The 27,690-nt window shown below is 33.4% G+C and overlaps 1 protein-coding gene across 8 annotated transcripts in view; it reads left to right on the top strand.

The window, feature by feature from the left end:
• GPHN (gephyrin) overlaps nt 1-27,690 on the top strand; it is a 622,612-nt gene that overhangs the window by 439,446 nt on the left and 155,476 nt on the right. For 6 of the 8 annotated variants that reach the window (XM_047079492.1, XM_047079490.1, XM_047079491.1 and 3 more), the window contains one exon: nt 26,505-26,547. In XM_047079492.1, the coding sequence (XP_046935448.1) occupies nt 26,505-26,547 (43 nt within the window). Of the gene's footprint in view, nt 1-24,673; nt 24,737-26,504; nt 26,548-27,690 lie in introns of all 8 variants that reach the window. The other 2 variants (XM_047079488.1, XM_047079489.1) reach the window with 1 other exon arrangement.

The following is a 27,690-nucleotide window of genomic DNA, read 5'->3' as shown; positions in this document are numbered from 1 at the left end:
AAATTGTTTGAATCAAAATAAGAAAATACCTCTCTCTTACATCCAAATAAGGGACCAGCCATAAAGATAATGGGAACGTACATTTGACTGGAATATTTGATAAACCTATCTAATCAAAACATTCTTATAAAAGAACTGAAAAGAATTGATTGACATATTTTCAAAAAAAAGATGATGGGTACTTCTGTCTACTTGGGCATAACACTTTTAAATTTCCGTAACAAAAAGATTTTTAAACTGTTGTAGTTGACTGTGAATTTCTGCTTATCCTCATACACTGCCTCATCTATTCTGATCATTTGAAATACAAAAGAGGTGGTCACTGGAACAATGGCATGAGAATTTTAAAGCTTAAGATGAGGAAATATTAATGCATGGATAACAAGTTTAGGAAGCTTTTGATGTAAGTATTTTATAGGCTATGTATTTCTTTGAGAGAGAATTATTCTCCTTTTAATTCTTACTTGTAATATGTACAATGAACTTTGTAGCCAGATCTGCTTTCAAATCTGGTTTTAGTAAAATAATGAATTTGGTAAGTCATATAGGAGGCATTCAAAAAATATTTAGGAAATGGTGAATGAATTCTTAAATCAGCCAACTTATCTAAACCTTATAAAGTTTCTATATCCGGGTTTCAAGGAGAATTGATAATTTATGTAAAATCTAGTAGAGTACCAGGGACATAGTAAACACTGATTTCTTTTTCTTCTTAGATGTGTAAGCTCTAATCACCTCAGACTTGGATTTAGGACATTAGCCAAACAATTGGATTCTCTCTGTTAGTCCTTCTTTCTTCTTAGGTCAGACTAACCTTCCTAAGCACTACCTTAATTCCCATCAGTTCTCTAATCAAAAAAGCTATAGTAGCCTACCCCTGAGCTGTTGTATCAAGAGTAAATGCCTTTCTTCCTCTCTCCCAACATCCTTTATAATTTTTATATAGGATAAAATTATAAATTTTACAATTTATATAATTATAATCCACTGTTTATCTAACATTATTTTCTAGTGACCAACTTCTCCCAGTTTGCCCAGGACTCCTAGTTTAGAATTGAAAGTGCCACATCCTAGGACTATTTTGTTTTAAAACTGAAAGTTCTGTATTCCAGGAACCCCCTCAGTCCCTGGCAAACAAGGACAATTGGCCATTTATTCTCTATCATGTACCTACCACTCCAGTCAAGGGATACCTTCTTGTTATATTCCTTCTTTCTTATTGGCCATTATTTGTGCTATTTTGTCTTTCTGAAATGCCCTCATCTACTTAATAGCTCCAGTCTACCTTCCTCCAGAAAACCACCTCTACCAACTCCTACATACCCTAATCATCTTCTGAAGGGAATTTCAATTGTGCTTATAGACAGTATTACTCTATATTGCTTTTCCTTCTGCCTGTTTGATTGTTTTTACTTCTGTTCCTTACATGTTGATGATCAACTTGATTTACTCTCAGATTCTTGTTTTTTAAAATTATTTTTAAGCTTATTTATTTATTTTGAGAGAGAGAATGTGCACAGGCAAGGAACAGAGAGAGATGGAGAAGGAGAATCACAGGCAGGCTCCACACTGTCAGCGCAGAGCCCAACATGGGCTTCAATTTCACAAACTGTGAGATCATGACCAGAGTCAAGATCAAGAGTCAGATGCTTAACTGACTGAGCCACCCAGGCACCCCTCAGATTCTCATTTTATTTCTCACTATATATCTACACTGACCAGCATGATAGCCAGTTTAAATTCACTAAAATTAATTAAATTTAAAAGTTAGCTTCTTATTTGCAGTAGCCACATTTCAAGAGCTCAGTAGTCACATGTGGCTAGTGGCTACCTTTTTAGAAAGCACAGATACACATTTTTATCACCACAGAAGTTCTCATAATCAACCATTGTTATTATGATCATCACCATTTATCATCATTATTACTTCTGTTTCTACTTATAGCATTAACTTTGGTCAGGGATAATTCTAGGAGCTTCACATATTTTACTGTCACATATCACTGTCACAATATAGTAACAACCTTGGCATCAACTATCTACAGCCCACATCTCTCTCCAGAGTTATAAGCACCTTGAACATGACTCAGCCCCCAATTTTGTTCCTTCATCCACTATTTGAATATATGATACTACCCAATTACTCAAACTGGAAACTCAAGAGTTATTTTATATCCTTTATGACCATTCAGAACCTAAATCCTATAGATTCAGGGTTTTTTGTATCTCTAGAACCTATGCCCTTCTCTCCAGGAATACTTTCAGTGATTTAGTTGGATTTCTCATCTGGATTACTAGATTAATCTCCAAACCAGTTTCTCTACCCTCATCATTTATTCCATGACCATCTCTAATCATTACATTGCTCACCAGAATGAACTTGTTAAAATGTTAATGTAGTCATGTCATTCCCCTGCTTAAAATCTTTCAGTGGCTCTCCATAACCCTTAGGAATTGGCCCTTACCTCATCAACAATCCTCTTACCACCTCCTGTCATGGTTGAAATTAGCTTCAGCCATACTTATTGCCATTTCTCAGTTGCCAGGGTCCCTCATATCTGTGAATTACACTTGCCTTTTGCTCTGATTTCCTTGCCTTTTCTTCAGCTAACCAGAGTGTAATTGTCCCTTAAAATTCTGCTCCTATATCCCAGCCTCAGAAAGTTTTTCCTGATAATCTCCCCTCAGCTCCTCCCTCCATCTGAGTTAGGAGCATCTCATGCATATCCACATAGCGATATGTACTAACTTCTATTACTGCATTTATCATGAGGTGTTATAATTAATATGTTTACTTAACTGTCTTTATCTATTGCATTGTGAGCTCATGGAGACCAGAAACTGCTTTTTTGTTTGAAACCTGTAATTCAGAGGCTAGATCAATTTGGGACAAACAGTAGGTATTCAGTAAATGTGGGTTGAGTGCATGATTGAATGAATGACATTGAATTACCCCCTAATGGGTATATTTAGAATAGTATTCACTCTATTATTAGTTTATGAAACTTGGTTGAGTAAAGACATTGACTTAGCTTCTTTTAGGTTTTACTGCTTCCCCCATCTAGCACACAGTGAGTATTTAATATACACATATTGACCAGATCTTGAGTTAGAACCCAGTTTCAAATATCTCATTATATATGTGTCATATATAAAGATTTGCATGCATTTTTCTAATTTCTAAAAGCATATGGTAATCACAGTCAGTACATTTTCATTCTACTCTGCCTGACTGTTTCTGCAGTATACTCTGATAGCCATTTTTTAAACAAATAAATAACAGGGTTAGCAGCCTAATTTTTCTTGAATGTGGGCTCAAACAATATCAGTTACTCCAGTCTCTACAATTCTAAATCCTTATTGACCTTGGATGTAATGGGAGTGAAGAGAATCTCAAACTGTAGAATTGACTTTCTCACCCTGTTGTTGAAACCTAAGTTTACCGAGAGCAGGACAGCTTTATTCTCTGTGACCCCAATCAGTCTCCTTGACATCCTGTTTGAAAAACACTGAGAACTAAAGTCTATGAAAAATCATGCTCTCATAAATTCAGATAGGAATTTGTATGGGAATCAGAACTGGTACATAAAAAAAATATAGAAACCTGAGGTTTATTGTTAAGCCAGTAGTAAGTATTCCTTAGTTAGCTTTAAACAAAAATGAAGTCAGAATCTAGTGTTATTGATTGGTAAATAAGTTGTACATAGGCCTCTGATTAAAGCTTTATCTATTACCAAGACACAAAGGGAGTATTGGCTGGCATTTTAAGTCAAAAGAAGGACCAACATATAAATTTCCAGTGGCCATTTTTGTTTTTATTGCTCTCTATCCAATAGTAAGGGGAATTGACATCAAAGTGAATTTTACTTTTCCCTAGGCTGATGCCTAGCATTCTTTTTCTTCATGTGCCTTATGTACCACAGGCCAGCATTTTGTCTGTTTCTCTTCTCTCTTAATTAACCCACTTGTCTCTTCTACATGGGAGGTAATCCAATGCATGCTGGCACAGCTTCCTATAAATTACATAGGTTTAATGAATTCTAAGTAGCTCATGGTCATACCCTGCTTTGGTTCATACTGAGATTTACAGACAGGTTTGGTTTACCACCAATCCCCTAGTTTTTAAACATTAAGATAAACATCTTCTTGACTACCAGCAATATAAATTTTCTTTGCTTGTTCACACAAATATGCATTTGCGTACAATGAAATGAGGAACCTAGATTTCAGCAAATGGAATTATCAATTTTATCTGGTCCTTTTTTCCCCTTTTCAAAAGCACTACTAGGTATTTACCCAAAGAATACAAAAATACTAATTCAGAGGGATACCTGCACCTCGATATTTATAGCAGCATTATCTACAATAGCCAAATTATGGAAACAGGGCCCTACATCTTGGAGATAAGGATGCTCCTTTCCTCAGGGTTTAGGGAGGGCAATGCTTATGACCTGTTTCGAGAATGAAGTGCAGGGCAAGGACAGAGAGACCCTCTTGCTTCTGCCATTTTCTCAAACTTACTCAGTTTAAAATATTTAACATTCCAAGATGCCATATTTTGAGGTAGCATGTCCTGAACCCCATCATCATATTGTCCTTGAATTTCGTTATATGTCATACTCTACTGTCATTTACCAACTTATAAGTAGAGCAAAGTAGTTTCACATGAAAATAACTAAAAATGTTGACCAGATTTCTAGACTAGTGTTCAAAACTGAAATAGCACTGTAATTTAACTGAATTGGGAGTCAAATAGACATATATGATTTTCTTAAAAATTACTTTTTTAATTTTTTTAAGTTTATTTTGAAAGAGAGCACAAGCAGAGGAGGGGCAGAGAGAAGGAGAGACAGAATCCCAAACAGGCTTCCTGTCATCGAAACAAAGCCTGATGCCATGCAGACTCGAACTCACAAGCTGTGAGATCATGACCTGAGCTGAGATCAAGAGTCGGACACTTAACCAGCTACGCCACTGAGGCACCCCTAAACATATGTGATTAAATGTAGGAATCTATGTACTATTTGTAACATTATTTCTTGGAGGAAATGCATTTTAACCTCTAACAGAATCCAGCCTACTGAAAGGCATTTTTATTCTGACAAACTCTAAATGGCAACAGAATCTTTCATCCTCTTTCTTTCCTCCAACAGCTCAAATGGGATATCTTGCTTAGAATATTCACTTACTAGGGGAAGGTATAGGAAGAGGGAAACTTGCAATTTGGGTCAATGGCTTCTTGATAGCATCATCAATCAATGTCTGTTGAGGATGTTTATATCAGGGGTTTATGCCTATATGGTTAAATTTCAATAAGCTTTCTATTATGTGGTATTATTTCTTTTCTTTTTAATGTTTATTCATATTTTGACAGAGCGTGAGTGGGGGGGGGGGGGTGGGCAGAGAGAAAGGGAGACAGAATCTGAAGAAGGCTCCAGGCTCTGGACTGACAGCACAGAGCCCGATGCAGGGCTTGAACTCACAGACCATGAGATCATGACCTGGGCTGAATTAGGACGCTTAAATGACTGAGCCACCCAGGCTCCCTGTTATTATTTCTACTATATGTTTCTAGTGAATGCTGATATTTCTGACTTATTAAATGCCTTTTTTGTCCTTATTACCTTGTAAACACCATAGAGGTCTTTGAGCCAACTTAGCAAAGTAAAATAAATATATGACTGTGAATTAGAAGAGGTGACTTCTGTTACCTGGTCTATCCATGAGAAAGCTAAGTCATCATGAATGTAGCCAACAAGATTCTCAATACTGTTAAAATATTAATGGTACAATTTTAAAGGAATTGGGTCTTGATCATGCTGTGTGCATTTTGCTTTCTACTTGAAAGTTCAGAGTGCCAAATAAATACAAGTAAAAAAAAAAAAAACATGCTTTGAGCTTAAAAGTCTATAACAGATTTTGATGTCTTGAGTGATTGTAAAAATTGAAATTGATATGGTTGTTATTTGTATTTGGTTCTTTATACTTTCAGTTTTGCTGACACTACCAATAAGTCATGATTAGTCATCAAGTATCTACTAAGCATCTACAATACCGAGTAGACATTACCGTATTAGGTATATAGAGAATGTAGAAAAAATTATAGGGCCTCACTTAAGGATTTTACAAATTGGTATATTGTCTATTTTTTAATCATATTTATGTATTCAGACTGCGATGTTGAAGAATATTACTAGAAGCAGTGCTGTTGGCTCTGAAAATTAAAGCTATTCAATATTAGCATTAAAGAAAAGTCTATGGGAAAATCATCATTCTTCAGTCCTTTGTTCACAAAATAGTCATGGGGGGAGTATTTTAAAATTCACCAAATTATTGTTCAGTCCCAAAACAGAACTTGCTTAGGGTAGCTTTTCCTAGAATAGATTTGAGTTATTGGGACCTTATTATATAACTTTAAAAGTGCCATAATATTTCTTTAGGCCACATTTTTGTCTAGATAGAGATTGTGTCAGTTATTCTAAGTTGGTGGTAGTTTCATTTAATTTATTTGCCAAGTACAGACCCTTTTGGAAAAGAGGGACAAAGGCAAAGCATGATATTACTCTTTATTAACATTACTTATTGGAGAATAATGCAAATTTTCACCTTTTAACTGCTCTCCTTTGCTCTGCTAAGTTATCTAACACATTTGAGTGATATAGGAGACCCTGAAAGAAAGAGGACTCCAGTAAGCATCATAGGTTAGAATGAACAACATATGCAAAGGTGATATTGTTTATGTAAAGTAATTTTATGTATTTTTTGAAGTCCGCTCAGTTGAATATAAGGGCATATTTTAATCAAACTAATAGTCTTTACCATGTATTTTTAGCCACCTGCTTGTGTTTATCTAATAAATTCTTCCTACGCTATTTAACAATTGCAGGTATCATTTTCCAAAATAGATTAATGTATAATATTTACAGGCTTAATAATCCTGTGTGTGCTATGTTTATTATTCAAGAAGTTTTTTAATATCATTTTATCTTTTCACAGCATCTCTCTAAGAATATTCATTTTATTCTCATTTTTAACAAAAATTACAGAGTTAAAAATTATAGAGAGTTGAGGGCTTTTCTATAAGATATACCCTATCATCATCAATATGCTAAGTTAGAAAAAAAATGGGGAATATATGGTACCATCCTTTCTATTGGCTTTAAAAAGCTCACCTTGTATAGTTACATATATATAATGTCAGTATTTGATAGGTATGCTCATTTTTATCATACTGATTAACTTCTCTTCAGCTTGAATATTTTGGGAACCCAGACTCATGTTTAGGTTCAGTGAGGAATTTTATATCCAGGAGTAAATATCAACGCATTGGATGATAAATTGAAGCTACATACATCCTTTGAAATACATGTGCTTGCATTATTTGTGAATCTATTACCCTTTAAAATACTTTTGACTTAATTTTCATGTGACTTTTATTACTATAGAAAGTGAAGAATTATGAAAAATAGATTATTATGTAAAATATAATAATATTTTATAATAAAACAGAGCTAGATACGTGTTATGCATAGGAAAACCAATGTTGCATATATCCCTTGGAATTGAGAGGGGAGAAGAAAAGAAGTAGGTATGTTGGTACTCAAATGTTTTGCATTTTAAGGGGAAAAAAAAGAATGAAAACAAGAGGAAGGGGGTTAAAAAAGAAAGGGAATGATGGAGAAAGAAAACAAGCCCTGGTTTTTCATTCCCTTTTCTGCTTCAGTATTTAAAGAAGAGGTGATTTATTCTGACTTTCCCATATTAAATAGTTCAGTGCATAAGTAGCAACTTACAAAAGAAGGGTGAATTCAAAAAGACCTTAAGGATATTTTTGGATTCATATTCCATGAAACCCTGAAAGGAATTTAGATTCATATGGACTTTCATAGTTTCATGAAAACATAGTTTTCAATTGTGTTAGCAATTTTCCTTGTGTTATTTCTAAATCTTCCTTAGGATCAGAAAAGAAAGGTCTATTTTTGAAATTTCGTCCATGGCATTCTGTACTCAATATTGCCTAGAATCATAAAAATCAGCTTGCTGCTTTTTTTTTTCCTCTTTGGCAACTTGCTATTATCCCAGCACACAGCAATTAAATCTAATTCTGTTTGGGCTACCATGCCTAACTGTTCTTGTTAAGAAGCATGGCATGAACTGATGCATGGCTCTTTGAGAAGGCTGCTGTGTGTATCTGCATTGAAAGAAAAGTTCTTATAGCAAACTAGCCTTTTGAACTCAGTATTGAAGTTGCAGTAATTAATGATGAACTGTGCAGTGCTTGACAGAGAAGAGAGTTCCCCAGGAATAAAAGTGGGAACGGTGGCAGAAAATGGTCTCCTGCAGTCAGATGCTGCTAAATTAGTCACAGGTGCTTCTCAGTTGTTAGAGGTAGGCATCCCTTTAAGAATATACATGAGTGGGAGAGTGAGGAAAGGGAAAAAAAAGATGCCACTGGGACATGCAAGAGGTTGCTACAAGGAAACATTGAATCAATCTTCAATCTCAAATATTTGGCTCAGAGTCAGAAGTACTTTGGGTCCAAGTAAGACTGATTTTAATTGTCTTACCATCAGATTTCACAGACTAATCATCCAGCTTTAAATATATCAAATATGTATCCATGACAATTCCGTATCCCTCATATCCATGACAATTCCAAAATCTTTAAACAAAGTTTATAATTGCCTTCAATATTTTAAATGGGAGCATTGGTTTAATGATCAAGTGATCAGCACCCTTCATTAGTTCCATTAACCATTATCTTGTTTCATATGTGCATGTTTTACTTACCAGAAAATAAACTGGATGCTATTTTTCCAATGGGAAAAATGTTTTTCTTTTTTACTTTCAAATAACAGTTTCATCTCAAAAAGGTGGGAAACAAGTGAATGGTCCTGAAATTGGGCATTTAATCTTTATATTCCTAAATTATTTTTGTGGGCATAAATTATTAAGTTTTGCTTAATTTATATCAGGATGTTCCCAATGAAAATTATTGTTAGTACAGCAATTGAACCATACAGCTATCAATTATTCCAACCTTTGATATATAAGGTAATGAAGTTTAAACAAACAAAAAGTGTTGTATGAGCAGAAAGCTCAGAAGCATCTAAGTGCCTTCCTTTAGCTCATTTCCGTTTCTTTATACATAGCAAGTTTATCTTTAATCTCCCCAAGTCATCTGTCTTAGAGCCATGTAACACAGTTCAAGAGTTAGAGGACAAGTCAAAATAATCTTGGGTTATTCACTCAACCTCTGCTGACACCATATAGCAAGGGTCTCTATAACCTCACTATTATATGTCAGTGATAGTAGTATTTCTAAAATGTTCTTGGGCATGTAAGTACCACTTTTTCAGTCCATTTGTATCATTATATTGTCACTTACAATTAATTGACAGTTAACTTGTAATTTATTAACTAACTTTCAAACACAACTGAACTCTGTTTCAAAGGCTTGGTCTGAAATGTTCCCCAACTAGAGCTATCTACTTGGACTTTGCTTTACTGAATCATTTATCCTGGTAGATGTAGTCATACTGTGTCATTGCTTTAAGTTATGTTGGAAATCACTTTGGCTTCATTTTAAGCATCCCATCCACAAAGAGAAATTCTGCTCTTGTGATTAGTCATGATGTGATTCTGTCTTCTCTTACATGCACATACACCTTTTAAAATTTTATAAGCTATGCCTTTTGACTATGGCCTATTGACTTTAAAAGACAATTTGAGATCAGGAATGATATTGGTGTTTTTAAGGTCTACCATGTGTTTTGAACGTTAAAGTAAGAAGTGTGAAGAGAATAATCTATAAGAATCCCCATTCTGTTATTTATTACCTCGTTTACATTCACCTACTTTCTTAGTGCAGTTCCCTACACTCCACTTTTTTCTGTGTGTCTTTTCCCTTTCCGTGTGTGTGTGTGTGTGTGTGTGTGTGTGTGTGTGTTAACAGAAACTACCTGTCTTCTTTATCTCTAGTTGTTTCTTGTTTTCCTTTCCCTTTTCAATGAATAATAACCCAACCCATCTCAGCCACTGAGAAGGAGTATCAACCTTAATAATTTCTGTTAAAGTGAATGTTTATCTCAGTTTGCTGTAAAGGAACAAAATGGGATGAGTGTAGCTGCTTTAGTGTTTGAATATGGTGACCCAAACATATACTGTGCCCAAATTCTAAGCCAACTAATTCACAGGAGTATGGGAGAGATAATCTGGATGAAACTAGCATAAATGAATTAGGTATGACATTTCTACTGTAAAATTTCTAAGTCATACAGTGACCCTGTGAAAAAACTATTTATAAAAAGGATGTATGTACCTTTTTCACCTTAGTTGCCTTAAAACATAATACAAATGAGTTCAGGGTTACAGATTTGTAAAGCCAGTTGCTTCACAGCTGTTCTATCATTATAGATTATAAACTAATCCTAAATATATTATTGCAGATATGTATGCAGGGGAGGACTGAAGAAGGATGTGTTGATGGTTCAAAATAAATCTGTCAACAATTGAATGAGACTGATTTTAACAAAAATTATAATGGTCAGTCTATATTATACTAACAGTTTTGAATTTTAGAAATTTTTTTAAAGATCAAGTGTCTCATTTTCAACATCAGTTTGTATTTTTCTTTCATTTTCAATAGCTTCTGTCTTGTTTTTCATATGTTCAGTGAAGAACATAGATAAGAAAAGAGAAAAAAATCACTCTTGAACTCCCCCATGTTAATTGTTAAAATTTAACAGAAATAATAAGTGAATTGAAGAAAAGAGAAAGTAGGAGTTTCCTTAGAGTTATAGAGTAAATAAAAAATAAAGAAGCATATATAGAAGGAGTAATTATCATTGAAGGATTCCTTATGTGGAAAAAATGTAAGAATAGCTAGTGTATAAGAGATTTAAGAGTTGGAAAGCTCTGCTGAATGAGTTTCTGCAGAGTTTGACTTCACTCTATTCCTCATTTAACAGCTGAGCAATTCAGGGCACAGCAAAGCTACCTGAAGCAGCCCTGAAAGGATAGAGGGAGTAAGTTGGTTAATAGTTAAACTGTCAAGGACAGCAGTTACAGTTTAACAACATTCTCAGTTAATATATACTTAGTGGAGGAAAAATAATGAAAGTATATGACTTGTAAACATTGGCACTGTGTTTGTTCTTAGACTAAAGAGGGCAAAAGAGTATCCAGATGATCCCAAATTCCAAATTTGAGAAGTCTACACTAAAAGGTTTATGGGTATTGGCAGCTTCATGTAAGTGTCCTTTGGTGAATCAGTTCCCTTTTATCTTTTCTTTTATAGTTCTCATTTTTTAATGAAATATTTCCAATGTACAAAAATAAATAAATAAAAAACACCCATATACTGACCACCTAGATTTAGCAAGTGTTCATGTTTTACTGTAATTTCTTTAGATCTTTTAACATGTTTTTCTATTAAGGAATTGTGACAAAGCTCAAGTTCCCTTTGCATAGAATTTTCATTATATAAGAACAATACATTATATGATAGAAAATTAGAAATATCTCAGAAATATATTCTTTCCACATATATGGCATATATTAACCCTGCATTGGAATGGTACTATATTTCTAATCATCCCATTTGCTCCTGTGACAAACTGATATGTTCCTGCTTATATTTTTTTTTAAAAAACACTGATTTAGTAGCATGATTTCAGTGATTTTTGGTATGTGCTAGTGGAGAGAAAAATACACACACATACATGTACTATATGTATATGTATTGTTGGGAAGGAAAAATTTGTCTCTGACCTTCAAAGTTTCTTTTGGCTTGTCTAAGAATTAAATTGAAATGAGACAGATTAACAGGAGAAAAATTTAATTTTGTACATAAGAGAATTTCACATACTCAAGAGATTCAAAGTCAAGTCAGAAATGTAAAATGAGGTATTTATGCTACCCTGAGCTAAGGAATGGGATAAGGGCTTGGGCTTCAAAAGGAAGGAAGGCAATTCACGGGGCAGTAAGAAGAAAAAGAGCAGATGTTTGGTGATTAGATGTTTGTCCTGCCATAGATATAGGTCACTCAGATAAAATTTATGTAATGTAAAAACTCTCATTCTGAGAAAGACCCCCAATTTAAATTCTTCTTGGTAGTTACGGGAGAGGCAGAAGTTTCGCTTAAGCCCACTGCGTCTTGATTGCCTTCAGCTCAAAATAGTCCATGTCTAAGTGGCACACTTTGAGGATATTTGTTCTAAGGATATTTGAACTCCTTCCATAAGCTGTTTATATACTAGGTATGTGTGTATATATGCATGTGTGTGTGTATGTATATGTATATATATGTATATGTATATATATATGTATATGTATATATACATACACACACACATATATGATCATTTTCCTGTTTATTTTGCTGAGACAATAAATAAACTGGACAAAAGTAGGAGCTAAATCTCAAAAACTGCTCTTACGGACCCCAACCAAACCATAATACCATAGATCTATACTAGGAATATATAGGAAATCAAAAGGAACAAAACAGGAATGCAAAAGTAACAAAAAGAACTAACACTGAACCAAAACACCCCCCTGGCATGATTAATAACATTGTTCTGTTCCAATGAAGCCCAATGTGATTTGGACATGAGTATTGATGATTGTTAAGCATAGAAGTTTTTTATAACTCAGCTTTCTTTAGTTTGCCCATGTGATACATTTTTTTAATAAACTTTGAAAATGCTTCAACACTTCTAATTAATTATAAATCCGCTGTCTGAAGAATGCTAACAAGTATAGTAGCTATCACAGATTAATAACAATATGGTATCACAAGAGCTTTTATGCAGAAATTTATAGTAAAACTTCAATCAAAAAAGTATTCCCTTTTATCGGAGATAACTTCATTGATTTTTATGAAATATCAAATTATTTTCAAAAGGCATTTTTATATACCACTTAGCTGGAACCCTAAGTCTAAACACATACCATGTCTCTTTTCATTACCAATCCTTGGCCTTTCTGACAAATTACAACACTCTTCTTTGGTCAGTTCCAGACTAAGAAGGATTGACAAGAATAGTTCCAGTAGCTGACTTTTGATAGTTGGTATCATAATCATCATAGTCATTATCATTCTCACCTCTATTATCATCAGAGATAACATATTTATCCTTTATTAAATGTCAGGTATAGATCAAATGTTCTACCTGCATTAGTTTGTTTATTTAATTTTCAAAATAGTCCAATGAGGTGGAAACTCAATAAAGCACAAGCCTTTGCATACTACTAGCTTTTCCCTCAATCTGGGCAGTTCTTCTCTTTGATCTTCCTCTGGGTATCTCAGATCTTAACTCAAATGACACCTATTCAGAGAAATCTTTCTTGTCCAATCTATCTAAAATAGCTTTACCCACAGGGCCCCTGGATGGCTCAGTTGGTTAAGCGTCCAACTCTTGATTTCGGCTCAGGTCATGATCCCATGTACATGAGACCAAGCCCCATATCAGTCTCTGTACTGATAGTGCAGAGTCTGCTTGGGATTTTCTCTCTCCTCCTTTCTCTGCCCCTTCCCCATTTTCTCTCTCTCATTCTTTCTCAAAACTAAATAAGTTTTCAAAAAATAAAATAAAACAGTTTTACCCTGTCAATCCCTTTACTATCTTTTATTTTCTTCATAAGCATTTATTGCTAGCTGAAACTGTCTTACTCATTTACATATTAAACAGTTTAAGTGTTTATTATCTGTCTACTCCTATTAGAATATAAGTTCCATGGTACCAAAGTCCCTGTCAATCTTATTGATGTTTTACCCCACACCTAGATCTAAGCCTGGGATTGGGTAAGTGCTCAAGAAGTATTCTTTCAGTAAATGAATGTTATCATTATCCTGATTTTTGTAACATGTGAAAACCAATGCTTAAACAGTTGAGTAATTTATCCAAGGTCTGTAGTTAGCACAATTTTATATTTTTTGTCTACTTAAAGAAGGATTCATTGCATATGCAAGTCTCTAACTTTAGCAGATCAAATTAGCACATGTTCCTGGACCTACAGCTATCAAGCTTAATTTGAAATAAAGATTGGCACACATCTAAAATAATCTTGCCTATCCTCTTCATCCTGAGAATGAGTTAAATAAATGTGAACTTACACTAGTATGAGGGAGTAGAAGCAGGAATGTATATAGAGCAAATGCAAATTTTGCAAGGTAATTAAAGTGGGCTGGAATACCTCAAAATACTGATAAACCTAAATTTAACAATGTTCTAAGAATATCCTTTTTTCTTCAAAAATTTTTACACATGGCTATTTAGCTTTTTCTATTTAAAAAAGTCTAAAAGGAAACTTCAATCAGAAAATATAATGCTTAATTACATAGTAATTCATGGCCAATATATTTACATTGAATTTCTTTTATTTTAATGGGTTGTTTTCTTTCCCTCAAGAATTTTTCATGATTGAGGGGCGCCTGGGTGGCGCAGTCGGTTAAGCGTCCGACTTCAGCCAGGTCACGATCTCGCGGTCCGTGAGTTCGAGCCCCACGTCAGGCTCTGGGCTGATGGCTCAGAGCCTGGAGCCTGTTTCCAATTCTGTGTCTCCCTCTCTCTCTGCCCCTCCCCCGTTCATGCTCTGTCTCTCTGTCCCAAAAATAAATAAACGTTGAAAAAAAAAAAAAAATTAAAAAAAAAAGAATTTTTCATGATTGAATCTTGACCAAATAAAGTTCGTTTTCAAGCTGAGTTTTCACTAAACGGATAAAAAAGAAACTACAAAAAATTTTTGTGTATTAAGCCTTGGAAATTATATTTTAAATCAGACGCTTAAAAGATATAATGTATATCTCTTGTAAATTTATTCCATTTTTAATACAGTAAACCACTATTTTAATATTATAGTCAAGACAAAATCTACAGTCCATTTGAAAGTGACTCCAGAAGGTATTTCATACAATCTTAAAAACCAAAGGTATACACTAGGGAACAAACTCAAAAATAAGCTAGAATTCAGTTAATAGACAAATTCTATTAATAGGTACTCCCAAGCCATAAATTTCTCAGGTAAAATTGTGAAAGACTTTGAAATAGACAAGACTTATTTTTGGCTGTCTTGTCTAGGGTACCCTTCTGGATCGTCTTCTCCCTTCTTTGAGCTATTGTACAACACTAAATTGTAATATGTAAATAGTCATGGAAGTTATTCTAATCCATAGGAATAAACATCGTGTGTATTTGGAGATGCAAATGATTTTTGTTCAATTGATCTGAAAGTTCATGTCAGCATTCCTGATGGCCCATGTGTGTGAGGTATTTTTAATTCTTTTTTGAACCAATGGGAACATTTTTCTGGTTCTCTTACTAACACTTAGATAGAAATCTTTGACATATGTTCATTTTATATTTGTATGAGAGTCACGAGTTTACCTTTTTTTTTAAAAATTAACTTCTAACACAGTTATCCCTTCTTTATAAGCTAAATATTTAATTTTAATGGCAATGGATTTTCTGCTATTCCATTTGATTTAGCCCAGACATCCAAAACTTGAGAATTCAGAGAAAATGCAAAGGGCATGTGTAATGGAAGCAAGAGTCTAATAATATCAAACTACATCTGTAAACTGTTTATTACTTGGTTAGGTCATAACAGACTTGATTCACATAGTATATACCACACATGGTTACAGTATAAGGCTTTAGAAAATTTAGTTCTTATCTCCAGTCCTCAAAGGAACATCCTAAACATTTTCTAACCCACTGCTGTTTTACTAATATAGTATAGAAATGTCTTTGCCTTTGTATATCTTCCATGTGCCTTATGTGTACTAGTTAAACATTTAGAAAAATAAAAACTGCAGTACAACAGCCTTTGAGAAGGGAAAACTATGTAGCCAATTCTTATATGGTGTATTATACTCAGTAGAAGCAGGAGTAGTTGTCGTTTTTTAATGAATAAGTAAATGATATGACATAACATTTAAGAATGTGTTAGGGGAAGAAAATAATTTTCCATCTACCTTTCTGAGTCCTTGGCTAAGACCTTTTGTAACAAAAGACAGATTAACAAGAGATAAACAAAAAGAAGTTTATTAAAATGTATACCTCATATATATCTGAGAGTAACTCCCCAAGATAGCCTAAACCACCAACTTAAATACCATCTTTAGCCAAAGACAAAATTAAATGGAGGCAGAGAGGCCAGTTTTGGGGAGGTTACCAGAAAAAAACACAGTAAATAAGAGTAAGGTTTATTAAACAGATTTGTATCTATGTCGTTTCCATTGATAATATTCTCTTCAGGTACAGAGAGGGAGACAATCTTATATATTTCTTTTATACATATGAATTTCCTTTACCAAAGGGTAACTTCCACTTTCTTTTCAGAACTTCTTGTGTCTAGTGTTTCTCAAAATAATCAGCTCAAAAAATCTTTATACCAAAAAGGTACATTTTGGAGGGGCATATTCTGCTCCTCCTTATGTGCCACCCCATATTGATTATTTTGAGTTAAAGTAACTTAAGAAACAGTTCAAGAAGGATACTCTAACCCTCCTTTGTCCCCCTGAAAGCAGAAATAAATCTCCCATGTGAAAGGACCCTCCCTGTACTGGAAGTGTTGAAGGCATCCTTATCACCAGAAACAGGGAATTTAGCTCTGAGAAAGCTATATAAACAAACCTTGTTACTTCACTAATTTACTACCCTAACCCCAAACCCCTTCGTCCTGTCAATTCTTCACAGATTTATTCTTTCTCTATCTCAAAGGTACAAAAGCTGATTGTTTTGGTCACTTCTTTGAGCCTTATGTCTCTGGGGCTTCTGTACATACAAAATTAAATTTGTTTTTCTCCTGTTAATCTGTCTTATGCCAATTTAATTATTACACCTGCCAAAGAACCTAGAAAAGAAGAAGGGAAAACGTTTCCTTGCCTACAGCATATTCTGCTATCCTTAAATGAAAACCAAGGAGAATATTAAATCTAGTTAAAAACTCCGTATTCTTAAAACTCATGTTTAATGAAAGCCAATGTGACTTTCTTCCAGAAGTGCCAGAAAATGATAATAATTACAAATGCTTAATAATTCAGAGTTTTATATTATTAACTATATTCGTCTTTTAGGCTCTAGTTCATAAACCCATAAAGTTCATAGTTTTTTTTTTTTAAACTTTCTATTCAGATACTTGAAGTAATCTTACTTGATCTTATTTTTGAGAGCAACTGTTGTTGCTCTTGTTAGCAAAAGAAATTAGCTAACATTCTGAATTACAGGTCCAGAGTATCATCCAAACAGTAGTAACAACAAACACAGTAATAACTAACACCTATATACCATTCACACTGAGCCAGATACTCTTCTACTCAAACACTTGACACATATTGTCTCACTTTCTTCATAAAAATCCTATGAGATAGGTATTGCTGTTATTTTATATATTAGAAAACAAAGACCTGAAAGAGATTGTAACTTACCTACTGTTATACAACTAATAATGGTAAAGCCAAGATTCAAATCCAGGAGGGCTGTCTCCAGAGTGCTACTCCCCAAACTGCCTTTCACCATACCAGTTTTCCTTCACTCCTGCATCCACCTGCCTATTCTGAGTGGTTCTTATTGCTACGAGAAATAGTCAAGAGCAAAAGACAATGAAAATTCAAGGTCTGATTAGGAATGCACTGATTGCCACTGGTAGGCTAGAAAGATAGGGTCATTTACTGGTGTACAGAGAAATGAATTTGGAAGTCAGGAAGGCTAAGTTTCATTACTACTTTAATGTTTGATCTAAAGCCAGTAACAACCCCTGCTTTGTCATCTCTAGAGTGAAGACAAGTTACACTATAAAGTAATTAATTATTCATCTAAAGATTGAGAAATGGTGTCAAGAATAATCTGAAATCCCTACCAGTCAAAAACTAGTTTCTTCAGCTTAGTCTGAATATATATATTCAGATGATTAGATAGTATATATCCCTTATATTTATCTAATTCAACGTCAAAATTCTCAGAACAAACATCAACTCAAAAATATTGTTGGTACCAAAGAGAGACCAGCCTGAGATTTACAATTTTCTTAAAATCATTGTGAGTGACTCAATTTAAAATTAAAGCTTTATTGATAATACATTAAGGATATTCACCATTGATATCTGAATTTGTATTCTGTTGAGTTATGGTGATAACCAGTTCTGTTCTTAGTTATGTTCTGCATATCATACTATTCTCTTTGAGAATAAGGAACTCACCAAGTTACCTATAAAGCAGCATAAATAGGCTTTTGATTTTAAGTGTTAATTATAATTCATTTCACCAACTGTGTAACCTGCTATAGTTCCAGCCTCTTTTAGAAGAAGTCAATACTGAGAAAGAAAAATTCTTCACATTTACCTAGAAATTAAGAAAGCTCAGTGGAATTTAAGATAATAATAATTCATGTAACAGTGGGGAAACAGTTACAAATAGTCCTCTGGAAAAGATTGTAAAATTGTATTGCTTACAGATACTGTGTGCCTGAAAAGGCTTATGTTATACATAGATAATAGCTTTGTTGCTCTTATCTGTGTTCACCACATGACTAAAAGTTCAAAAAATAATTAGTTGTGGATAAATACGTGTGTGTGTGTGTGTGTGTGTGTGTGTGTGTGTGTGTGGAAGTTCACGTTTTGTTAGGGAGTTTTAAATGTGATGACTTTTAATGATTATTCCATTTAATTAAATATCTAAACCAATGGGAAAAGAGCAAGTGAAGCAGAAACTTTTTATAAGCCTGAGCTCATAACTTTTTGATAACCATATTTCTTTTTGTTTCTTAGATGGGCTATTAAATGGGCAATTGGTTAATTTCATTACCAATTTTATATAATTGTTCTCAAAAAAAGAAAAACTTCTTTTATATATGATTTGCCAAAGAGCAGCAGATGGATGTAGGAGAGATTTCTTAGAGCAACAAAATCCTAGAGATAAAAGGAAGCTTGGAAATTGTCTATTTCAAAATTTTTTAACCTTTTCTCTCCTATGGAGCCATTTGGAAATCTGGTAAAGCCTACAGACTTCTTTTCAGAAAGTACTTTTAAATATATAAAATAAAATATGTACAATTACAAAGACTAATGAAATTAAAATCATAGAAATATCTATAAAAAACAAATTGTGTAATAATACTGCCTCTTTCAAAATGCACTAAATAACAAAATCTAGCAGCAAGTCATTACACTACTGTAATTTGAAATCTTGGTCAATATGAACAATATTTTAAGACATCCATAATAATTTGAAGTAATAGATCCTGCTAATATTACTGTGGTTTGTCTCCTAAGCTCATAATGAAAGAAATTAATAAAATTTAATTAGGTTGGTGAATATAAAAATTTTAATTTTTTTCTCCATCCCAGTAAATGAACTCCTTACTTTTATCCACAGGTTCTCTCAAGGGCTCCTATCATCCTCAGTTGAAACCCCTGGAAACATTCTCATTTTGCAGATGAGGGAACTAAGTCCCATAGAATTAAGATAGCTTGAGTAAAATCATACAGCACAGCATTAGATTAATCCTTGCAAAGGTAACTTCAGACTTTAACTCAGCCTTTTTCTGAAATTTTAGTCTAGAAATTGGCAATTATAGTCTGTCATTTGTCACTGACTCATGGCATGATATGGAGCAAATTCTTTATTGTCATTGTATCTCAGATTCTACCTAAGTAAATGTAAGTGACTTGAAATCTACATAAGGATAATAATGATGACTTAGACTTGTATTGTTCTTTTTCATTTATAATAGTTTTCACTTTCACAAACAATATCCTACTTAATTTTCCCCATTTTATGGATAAGAAAATTAAAACTCCAAGATGTTAAATGTCATGTCTGAGGTCACACAGCTAAGAATAGAAAAAAACAACATCAGAAACCATACCACTAGACTCCAGAGTATCATGCTGCCTTTCATGTCATAAAGCAAAACTCTGAGTTCCACAGTTAAATATGTGTTGTGGTAATATAAATCTAATTAAATACAAATGAATTGTCATTAGGTTCAGATAAGCCAAATACTTGTACCCTACTTTATCCAGATAAAGTGATGAATGAATGGAACTATGGAAAGAGCTTTTCTAAACCAATTCTCCATTTTTGATATAAGACTTGAGATGGTAAAGAAATAGAATTTCAAAAGTCTGAGATTGTAGAGTTGTTGGCTTAATGTTGTTTAAATCAAACCTTTCTTTCCTTCTGTTTCTGGGTAGGCTGAAGAGGCAAGTAATCTAAGTACATGCCAATGAGGTCCTTTTTTCTGTCCTCTTAAGTTTTATTTTTATGAGTAAATGGTATTCAAAGAAGTTTGTTCTTTCAGAGGCAAACTGCTCTTAAATAAGTTAAGTAGGGTAGAAAAGTCAAAGTCAAAGAGCCAAACTACATCAAACATCTCTATCATCGCTGTCATTCTAGTGACCTCACCATATGAGATATAGAATGCCCTTTTCCCTTAGAAAATAAGGAGTCTGCTTAACCTGACCTAAAATTTTTGGTGTAGAATAACCGTTATTGGACTCCAAATGTCACTGTTTGATTAACCTTAAATAATATTAATAATGTGTTTTCCAAATTCTGAAGATCATTCTGTAGGGAACTCAGATATGTCTTAGCTATAATCCACATGCTTTTTTATATTACATTTCTTAATATGAGCCCACCCAGCTAAGTAAAAATCATTCTTAAGATAGTACAGGAGTGACTGTGATCATACTTGTACTATAAAAAATAAATTTTAATGTGCTGAATTTGAAAAAAAAACTATGATTACTACAAAATAAACATTAAGAATTAGCAAATGTTTACTCTGTACAGAGCACTATATTTGACATAGTAGGAAATATAAAGAGAATTAAAGCCATATCCTTTCCCTCCAAGAACCTGTAGTACATTTGGGGACCCACATCAACAATTGGAATATAAATAACTATGGTAACTCATAATATAAGTTCAGATAAGAGGCTTTAAGAATTTAGGTAAACCTAAAACTAGAATCTGGTGATTGATGGTTGTGCAACCATGGGGATTTATTACAATTCATCAAACTATATACGTAAGATGGGTGAATTTTATGGTAGGTAAATTGTATTTCAATAAAGAAATTAAAAGAGTTTAGGGTGGGACACTTAGCTGGCTCAATAGGTAGAGCATATGACTCTTGATCTCTGGGTCTTGAGCTCAAACCCCACATTGGATGTGGAGCCTACTTAAAAATAAATAAATAAAAATTTGAAAAGAAAGAACTTAGGGAAAGAAGAAATAACTTCTGATTAAGGAACTTTTGGAATAGTTTTTGCAGCTGGCACATTTTAAGCTAGATCTTAAAGGACAAGTAGTATTTGGATCAGAAAATAAGCAAAAGGTATTCCAGACAGAATAAATAGCTCATTTAGTCTAAAAGCTCAAGAGTACAAGAAATATTCTAGAGGAGCTAGTTCAGACTTTCCTGCAAGCCTTAGATTTTATATATTCTTTATAAAAGTTTTATATATAACTTATATATATAAAACTTGCTTTCCTACCAATATGTATGGCCATATGGCTATGACATTTCCAAAGTTTTGGTCAATCTCTCTTGGAAAGCGTATAACTGTACATGGGTTTTATTTCTTTTGGGGGTTCAGAAAGAAGACTTTGCCTCCATTTTAGCTAATAATCAAGTTACAATGAGGAGGATATAATTATAATTATTTTACAACTGTCAGTTCCTCCACTGATCATAACATCATAACTGACATTTGTTTCTATCTTTATAGCTTAAAATCCTTGATACATGTCTTATTTCCTTTGAGCCCTTTAACAATCTTTATTTCCCCTATAAGGAAATGGAGATTCAAGGAGGGCCTAGAGCCTAAAATAATAAAGACATGCTAAAGGGAAGGTCAGGATATTCTGGCTTGCTAAGAATAGATGAGGGAGAGGAAATGGTAATATAAGTAAATAATCTTTGCATTATTAAAAATCTAAATTTCATGTCACATATGAATAAAAAAATAGATGAAGTTAACTACTATTATCAATAATAGGAAAGCAAAGTTGAAGTTTTTTCTAAGGAGCTGATATACCCTATTGACAGGAACAACCCATGTTAAAATAAGTTTTGACAGTAGAGAAGAGTACATAGGAAATTTAGTAACCGTTTCTAAATAGGTAGTCTTTGTTGTGGTTTGTCTTTTAAAATGTAAGAAGATTAAAATTTAAATTATCTTTCTACACCATTGCCATAGAATTTCTCAAGTTACATAAGTAAGCAGATATACAGAAGCTTAATTTCTAATTTAAAATGTGACTGCTGACCAGTAAAATGATGCTAAAAATAGAAAGATAGGGCTTTCTTAATGTCCATCAAAGACAACTTCTTTAGTTCTCGACTTTGACCCCATATGACCAACCACTCAGAATTTTTCAGTATGAACCATATTGTATAGATTTATTCCTAATATTTGCAAGGAGAAAGAATACATATTAGCCTGGTGAGCAGCAAAATTGAGGCAGTTTTTATGTAACCTGAGTTGTGCTAACCTGCAATCAAATGTAATCTCCATTTTAATATTTATACATCTTTATATTGTTATGAATCTATTCTTAACATGGGCTTTATTTTATTTGTTTCTCTCCTCCCTCACTTCTGTGAAATGCAGAAGGGAAAGGATGTTTGTTATTCACACATTGTACCCCACTAACTGGTGTTACACATCTGGCTTCCACTGGAGAGCCCCTGACATCGCAGGGAACGGTGATCAAAATTCCACACACTAGCTTCAAGCTGGGGGCTCATAGCTACTGCAGCATTGAAGGGGGTCTTTTCCTGGCTTCTTTAAAATAAGCATGGTGATGGGATGGTTTAAGGGAAGAACACCTCTCAAATCACATGACCACTGCTGTGCTTCCGTGTGTCCTGCTTTCTTCATAACAGCTTGGCACTACATTTTTTCCCTGTATCTTAATGGTTTTGTGTGTGTACGAGTGGGATGGGGTGGGGAGACTTGTCAGTGGATGGTTATACATTATGCATGCATCTTTCAGTGTTAGAGTGATGTGCCTTCCCTTATGTGTCACAGATTATAGTCTCACAGATTAAATATTCTGTGTTCCTGAGAGATTGGACTGTCTCTCTTATTGGTGTGAGATTCATGTGTTTTGATGTTTACCCCCTCAATTGTTCTTCATGCTGCATTAAACATAAGTTGAAATGTTCTCCCATAAGAGTTAGCTTTTCATGTTGGGCTGAAAAAGTCTTCATTTCTGTGTAGCAATTCATGTTATTATAACCTATGGCTTTCAATTGTACCTCCCATAATGAAGAGCTGACTTTAAACACTGTGCTATTCTTGTTATGACCTAAGCATAAGGTAAGTCACTTCTCTAACTGTATTTAAAGATTGTGGTTGTTTGTTAAAATTTTCTCAGCTTTGTTTAAAGCATTTTCACTTTTTTTCTTTACCATTATTACATGCTCTCCCCCCTTTTGTTTTCTGTTTCATGGCTTAAGATTTCTTACTGTACAATGTGATCTTCAGCAAAAATTATATTATACATGTAAACACATGTTGAAATGAATTAAATGAATTATTTGATGTCTGAAAGCAGTCTTGATTAGTAAATGAATACCTATGTTTTCAGTAAGTCTCTTGTGTTTTTCTTTTCCTCCATTGACTGTAATATAATAAATGCTGTTTCTAGACATTATTTTAGTTTAATTCCAGTTCAAAGGGGGTTAATTTTCAACACCATAAAGTTAGATGTTAATTGTAATAAAATAACATAATCCAATAAAATAAAGTAATAGATAATCGAACACCATACCTTTCATTTTTAATCCCCAATAAATTTGGTATTAGGTCAAAATGTCAATTTTATTTTGTTTTTCAGACTTCCCTTTGTTTTTTGTTTTTTGTTTTTCCATTGACTAAAAAGCCAGTGTAAGATTTAAAAAAAAAAGTGAACTGTAAAACTTGGGACAAACCTGTGCTACCTTCTTTCTAATCCATATATATGAGAATAAGAACAGTAATTGTTTCTTGATTTTATTTTTTCAAGTAAATCCCATTACACTGTGAGTTAGGTAAAAATCTTCATATTGGGATTTTATAAAATTAGGTAAATATTGTAAAGGTGACCAGTTTCATGGTATAAGAGAGAGGGGCATCACTTTTGCATATATATTTTTAATATCTTAAAATTATTTTTCTCATTTTTTAATACATACTCAAGATCACCAAAGTAAAGAAGTTCATGTAATCATTGATTTTAAGTGATTTTCCTCAAATCTAGGTCAAATAGCCAGTGTAATGTAAGTGAGAAAACATTGGTTACACTGCTGTTGGCAATTTGTGAACCAAAATGAATACTCACATTCCAGAAACTGAATTATTTTTTATCACCCAAATTTCTGCAAAATATATAGTTACGAACTCAGGTGCCACAAAACAAGACTTTGGGTTTCATTATTAAATTCATGCTATGAACATTTTTTTTAATTTTTTAGCCACCTAAAGTAGGAAGAGAGTTTTTTGTTGTTGTTGCTGTTTTGGTTTGGTTCAGCTTTTTGGTAAAGCTAGCTAGTTTTTCACCACCATTTCCATTTAGACATTATCTAAATGTTGAAACATTTGATGAGACAATTTGAACTACTCATCTGAAATGCTCTGTTCATTATAAATCTCTTGTTTCTATCCACACACTAGCTCCACTCTAAATTGGAAGGGCTTAAAGATGAACTCTGGAGGAATAGAGGCTACGACTTAAGAGTAACTATTACTGATCAAAGGAGCTGCTTTCCATTCGCAAACATTGCTTTGCGCTATGGGTTTGGGCTCCTTCTGTTTCTACATCTTGTTGAAGACTTTCTTGACTTCCATTTGACTTCCTTGAACTCTGTTTTTGTCTTTCAGCATTATCCCCTTTTTTTTCCTTCTCTCTCCCAGATTTTTCTCTCACTCTATTAGCTTTCTCTTGTGTTCCCTGAACCGCTTTTAAAAATGTAGTTTAACTCTTTATTAAGCTTGTCTATTAATTTGTCTATTAGTGTTTGTTTCTTTTCTCCTTTAAGGCTGTAGTGGTATAGTTACACCTATTTTCATTCCATGGTGTACAAACTTGCTTGTTTATTTTGCAGCAAGTCCATTAGAGATTCTTACTCTCTTAGTATGAATTTTCAATAAGAAATAGCAGAACATTTTGCATTCACATACTGGCTCCTTCTATAAACCCATACTTTCTTTTCTCTTGTCTAGACTTATTTCCCCAGACCTCTCTTTCTTCTTTTTCTTTTTCTCTTTCTCACTCTCATGTCTTTCTCCCTGTATTTTTGTTTTAAGTAGTCATTAATTATTTTCCTTTCCCATTTGGTCCATAATTGTTTTTCAATAGAACTTCTGAGTAAAAGAATGTAAGAATATTATCTCCCAGATTAGCTTCTTCATTCTAGTGTAGCTTATAACTAACTAAACAATCTGGGCCAAAAGGGAATAACTTTAACATCTGGAATTATTTTTCCCTTTTTTCCCCTTTTTTTGGTGTGTGTGTGTGTGTGTGTTTTTCTTGTGTGTATGTTTGTGATTTTTTTTATTGTTGTTGTTTCTTTAAACATTAACAATTGTTCTTTTCAGGGAAGGACAACCATAACCCACCCTAAGTTGCAACATTTCTTTCATAAGTTGTTTCATTACAATAGTAGATTGTGTTAAGCAATAGAAACTAATTTGTTGTATATATATACATTTGGGGCAAGCTGCTGGGGAGTGGGAAAAAAGAGGTGTGCAGTTTAAATACAGTTTCCTCAGATATTAACAAACATGTATGCCATCCAATGTGGCTTTTGAATTCAACACTTTTGTAACATTTAAAAGAATGTTCTGCTTGGACATCAACTTTTTGCATCAAAGCATAAGGGTTTCTGATTGATAAACTTTATTCACACCTAAGAACTGGTAAATAAATGAGTTCAGTTTTATTGATTCCCAACAAAGGCATCTTTCATAGCCAATATTATAACCAATTATTATAATCAGTAAGTAACAAAAGTCATTGGAATCACACATTAATATTATATATGAGGATTTCTCTGTTTTCCCCTTATCAATGTATACAACTAAAATTACTACAATGGAATATTTTATTACAACTTTATGACCTGGATTGCATTATTAGTCTAGTCAAGAGTTATCACAGTGCCTTAAGATTAGGGGTCTGTATTCACACCTGAATATGTTGTAACATTTTTTTTCCATATACTAATTTCAGTACACATCAATAAAAAATTGCCTTTGGTTTTGCCTCTGTGCCATTTATAATGTTGTACCCCCAGTTTTTTTCAGAAGTCTGCTCTTTCTTTACAGTAAGAAAAAGACAAAAAATAGGAAACAAATGTAATATATTTTTACTACTATGTTTTGATATCTGAGATATATTGAGCCTTTGCTCCTAAACCTCAGGAGCTTGCCCATTAAGTATGCATACATATCTGGCTATCTGTGTTTTGAGCCCTAAATTACTGAGTTTATGCTCTCTTTGCAGGTCCAGTCCAGGTGCAGCAGCAAGGAGAACATTCTCAGAGCCAGTAAGTATGCCATCATTTCAGATAGACTATAAGACTGTGGTTCAACAGGAAGGAGAGCTTAAAAATATTTTGGTGAAAGAATGAAAAAGAGCATTTTGGGTCAGTTTATATAAATGTTAGGGTTTTTACCTCTTAAGAATATTATCAATATGTTAATGAATATTGCCTTCATTCCAGTTATTTCTGGAAGCCTACACCAGCATTTTGATAGCACTTATAACTAAGATTGTAATGAGTTCCTCAATGATTCTGTGATTAAAACCCTCTTTAACTGCCCCACTGCCAAAAATCATTTGAAAATAGTCTAACTGAAAATAATAATATAAATCCACTATAAGCATCTAACTTTAAAAAAAAAACAAGTGACTCTTAAGAGGAGTTGTAATCATCTTGTAAATACAAATTCATTCCTGAAATATCCTATTTTCACAAACAGCATGTTTTCAAACATAGTGCCATGAAACAAGGATGAAGAAACCTTAATTTTATTTTTTTGTTTGATCACTAATAACATTAACTTGGAAGTCCTTTAACTTTGTGTATTATTCATGTTTCTATCTTATAAAAAGGAACTGTAAATAGCTTTTCCTTACCTGTATCCTTGAAATGATATAACATGGGAGGTTGTGCCTTAAAAGTTTGGGGATCCTAAGAGAAAAGTACTATATAAATGCTAATAATTTAATATTGTTCTCTGTCACTTAAAATTAATGACATCATCCTATCTTCTCCCTGATCTTTATCAAGAAATGAAGTTCAGGTGGGCCATACGTAACTAAATGGGTCTCTTGCATACCTACACCACTGGGAATTTTAGTAAACAGGATGATTTTCCAGTAGAATATCTGTATTTTTTTTAACTGTTACAAAAGTAATTGGAGAACTTCAAATAGATACAAATGCATGTTTTGTTTTATTTTCTTTAGTGTAAATTTTTCCCATTTCTGTGTTGTGAATCTGTTATGTTAGCTTGAAACCCTTGAGTTGGTAAGCAAGCACACTGCAATTACTTGCCCAGGACTTTTATATTAAAGTTGTATAAAAATAAATTGAAGCAAACAGATTTTACTGGTATACCACTGTAAGTTTCCACAACATTTGACAGACAAGTGACTTGAGGGAGGCTCTTCAATATAAGAAATG

The sequence above is a fragment of the Lynx rufus genome, unplaced genomic scaffold (assembly GCF_022079265.1).
Source record: "Lynx rufus isolate CCGP_SWC_20201006 ecotype Redwood Valley unplaced genomic scaffold, mLynRuf1.p SCAF_17, whole genome shotgun sequence".
In the NCBI taxonomy this organism is placed as follows: domain Eukaryota; kingdom Metazoa; phylum Chordata; class Mammalia; order Carnivora; family Felidae; genus Lynx; species Lynx rufus.
The sequence above is the reverse complement of the archived record's forward strand: the minus strand, read 5'-3'. Positions and strand labels throughout refer to the sequence as shown.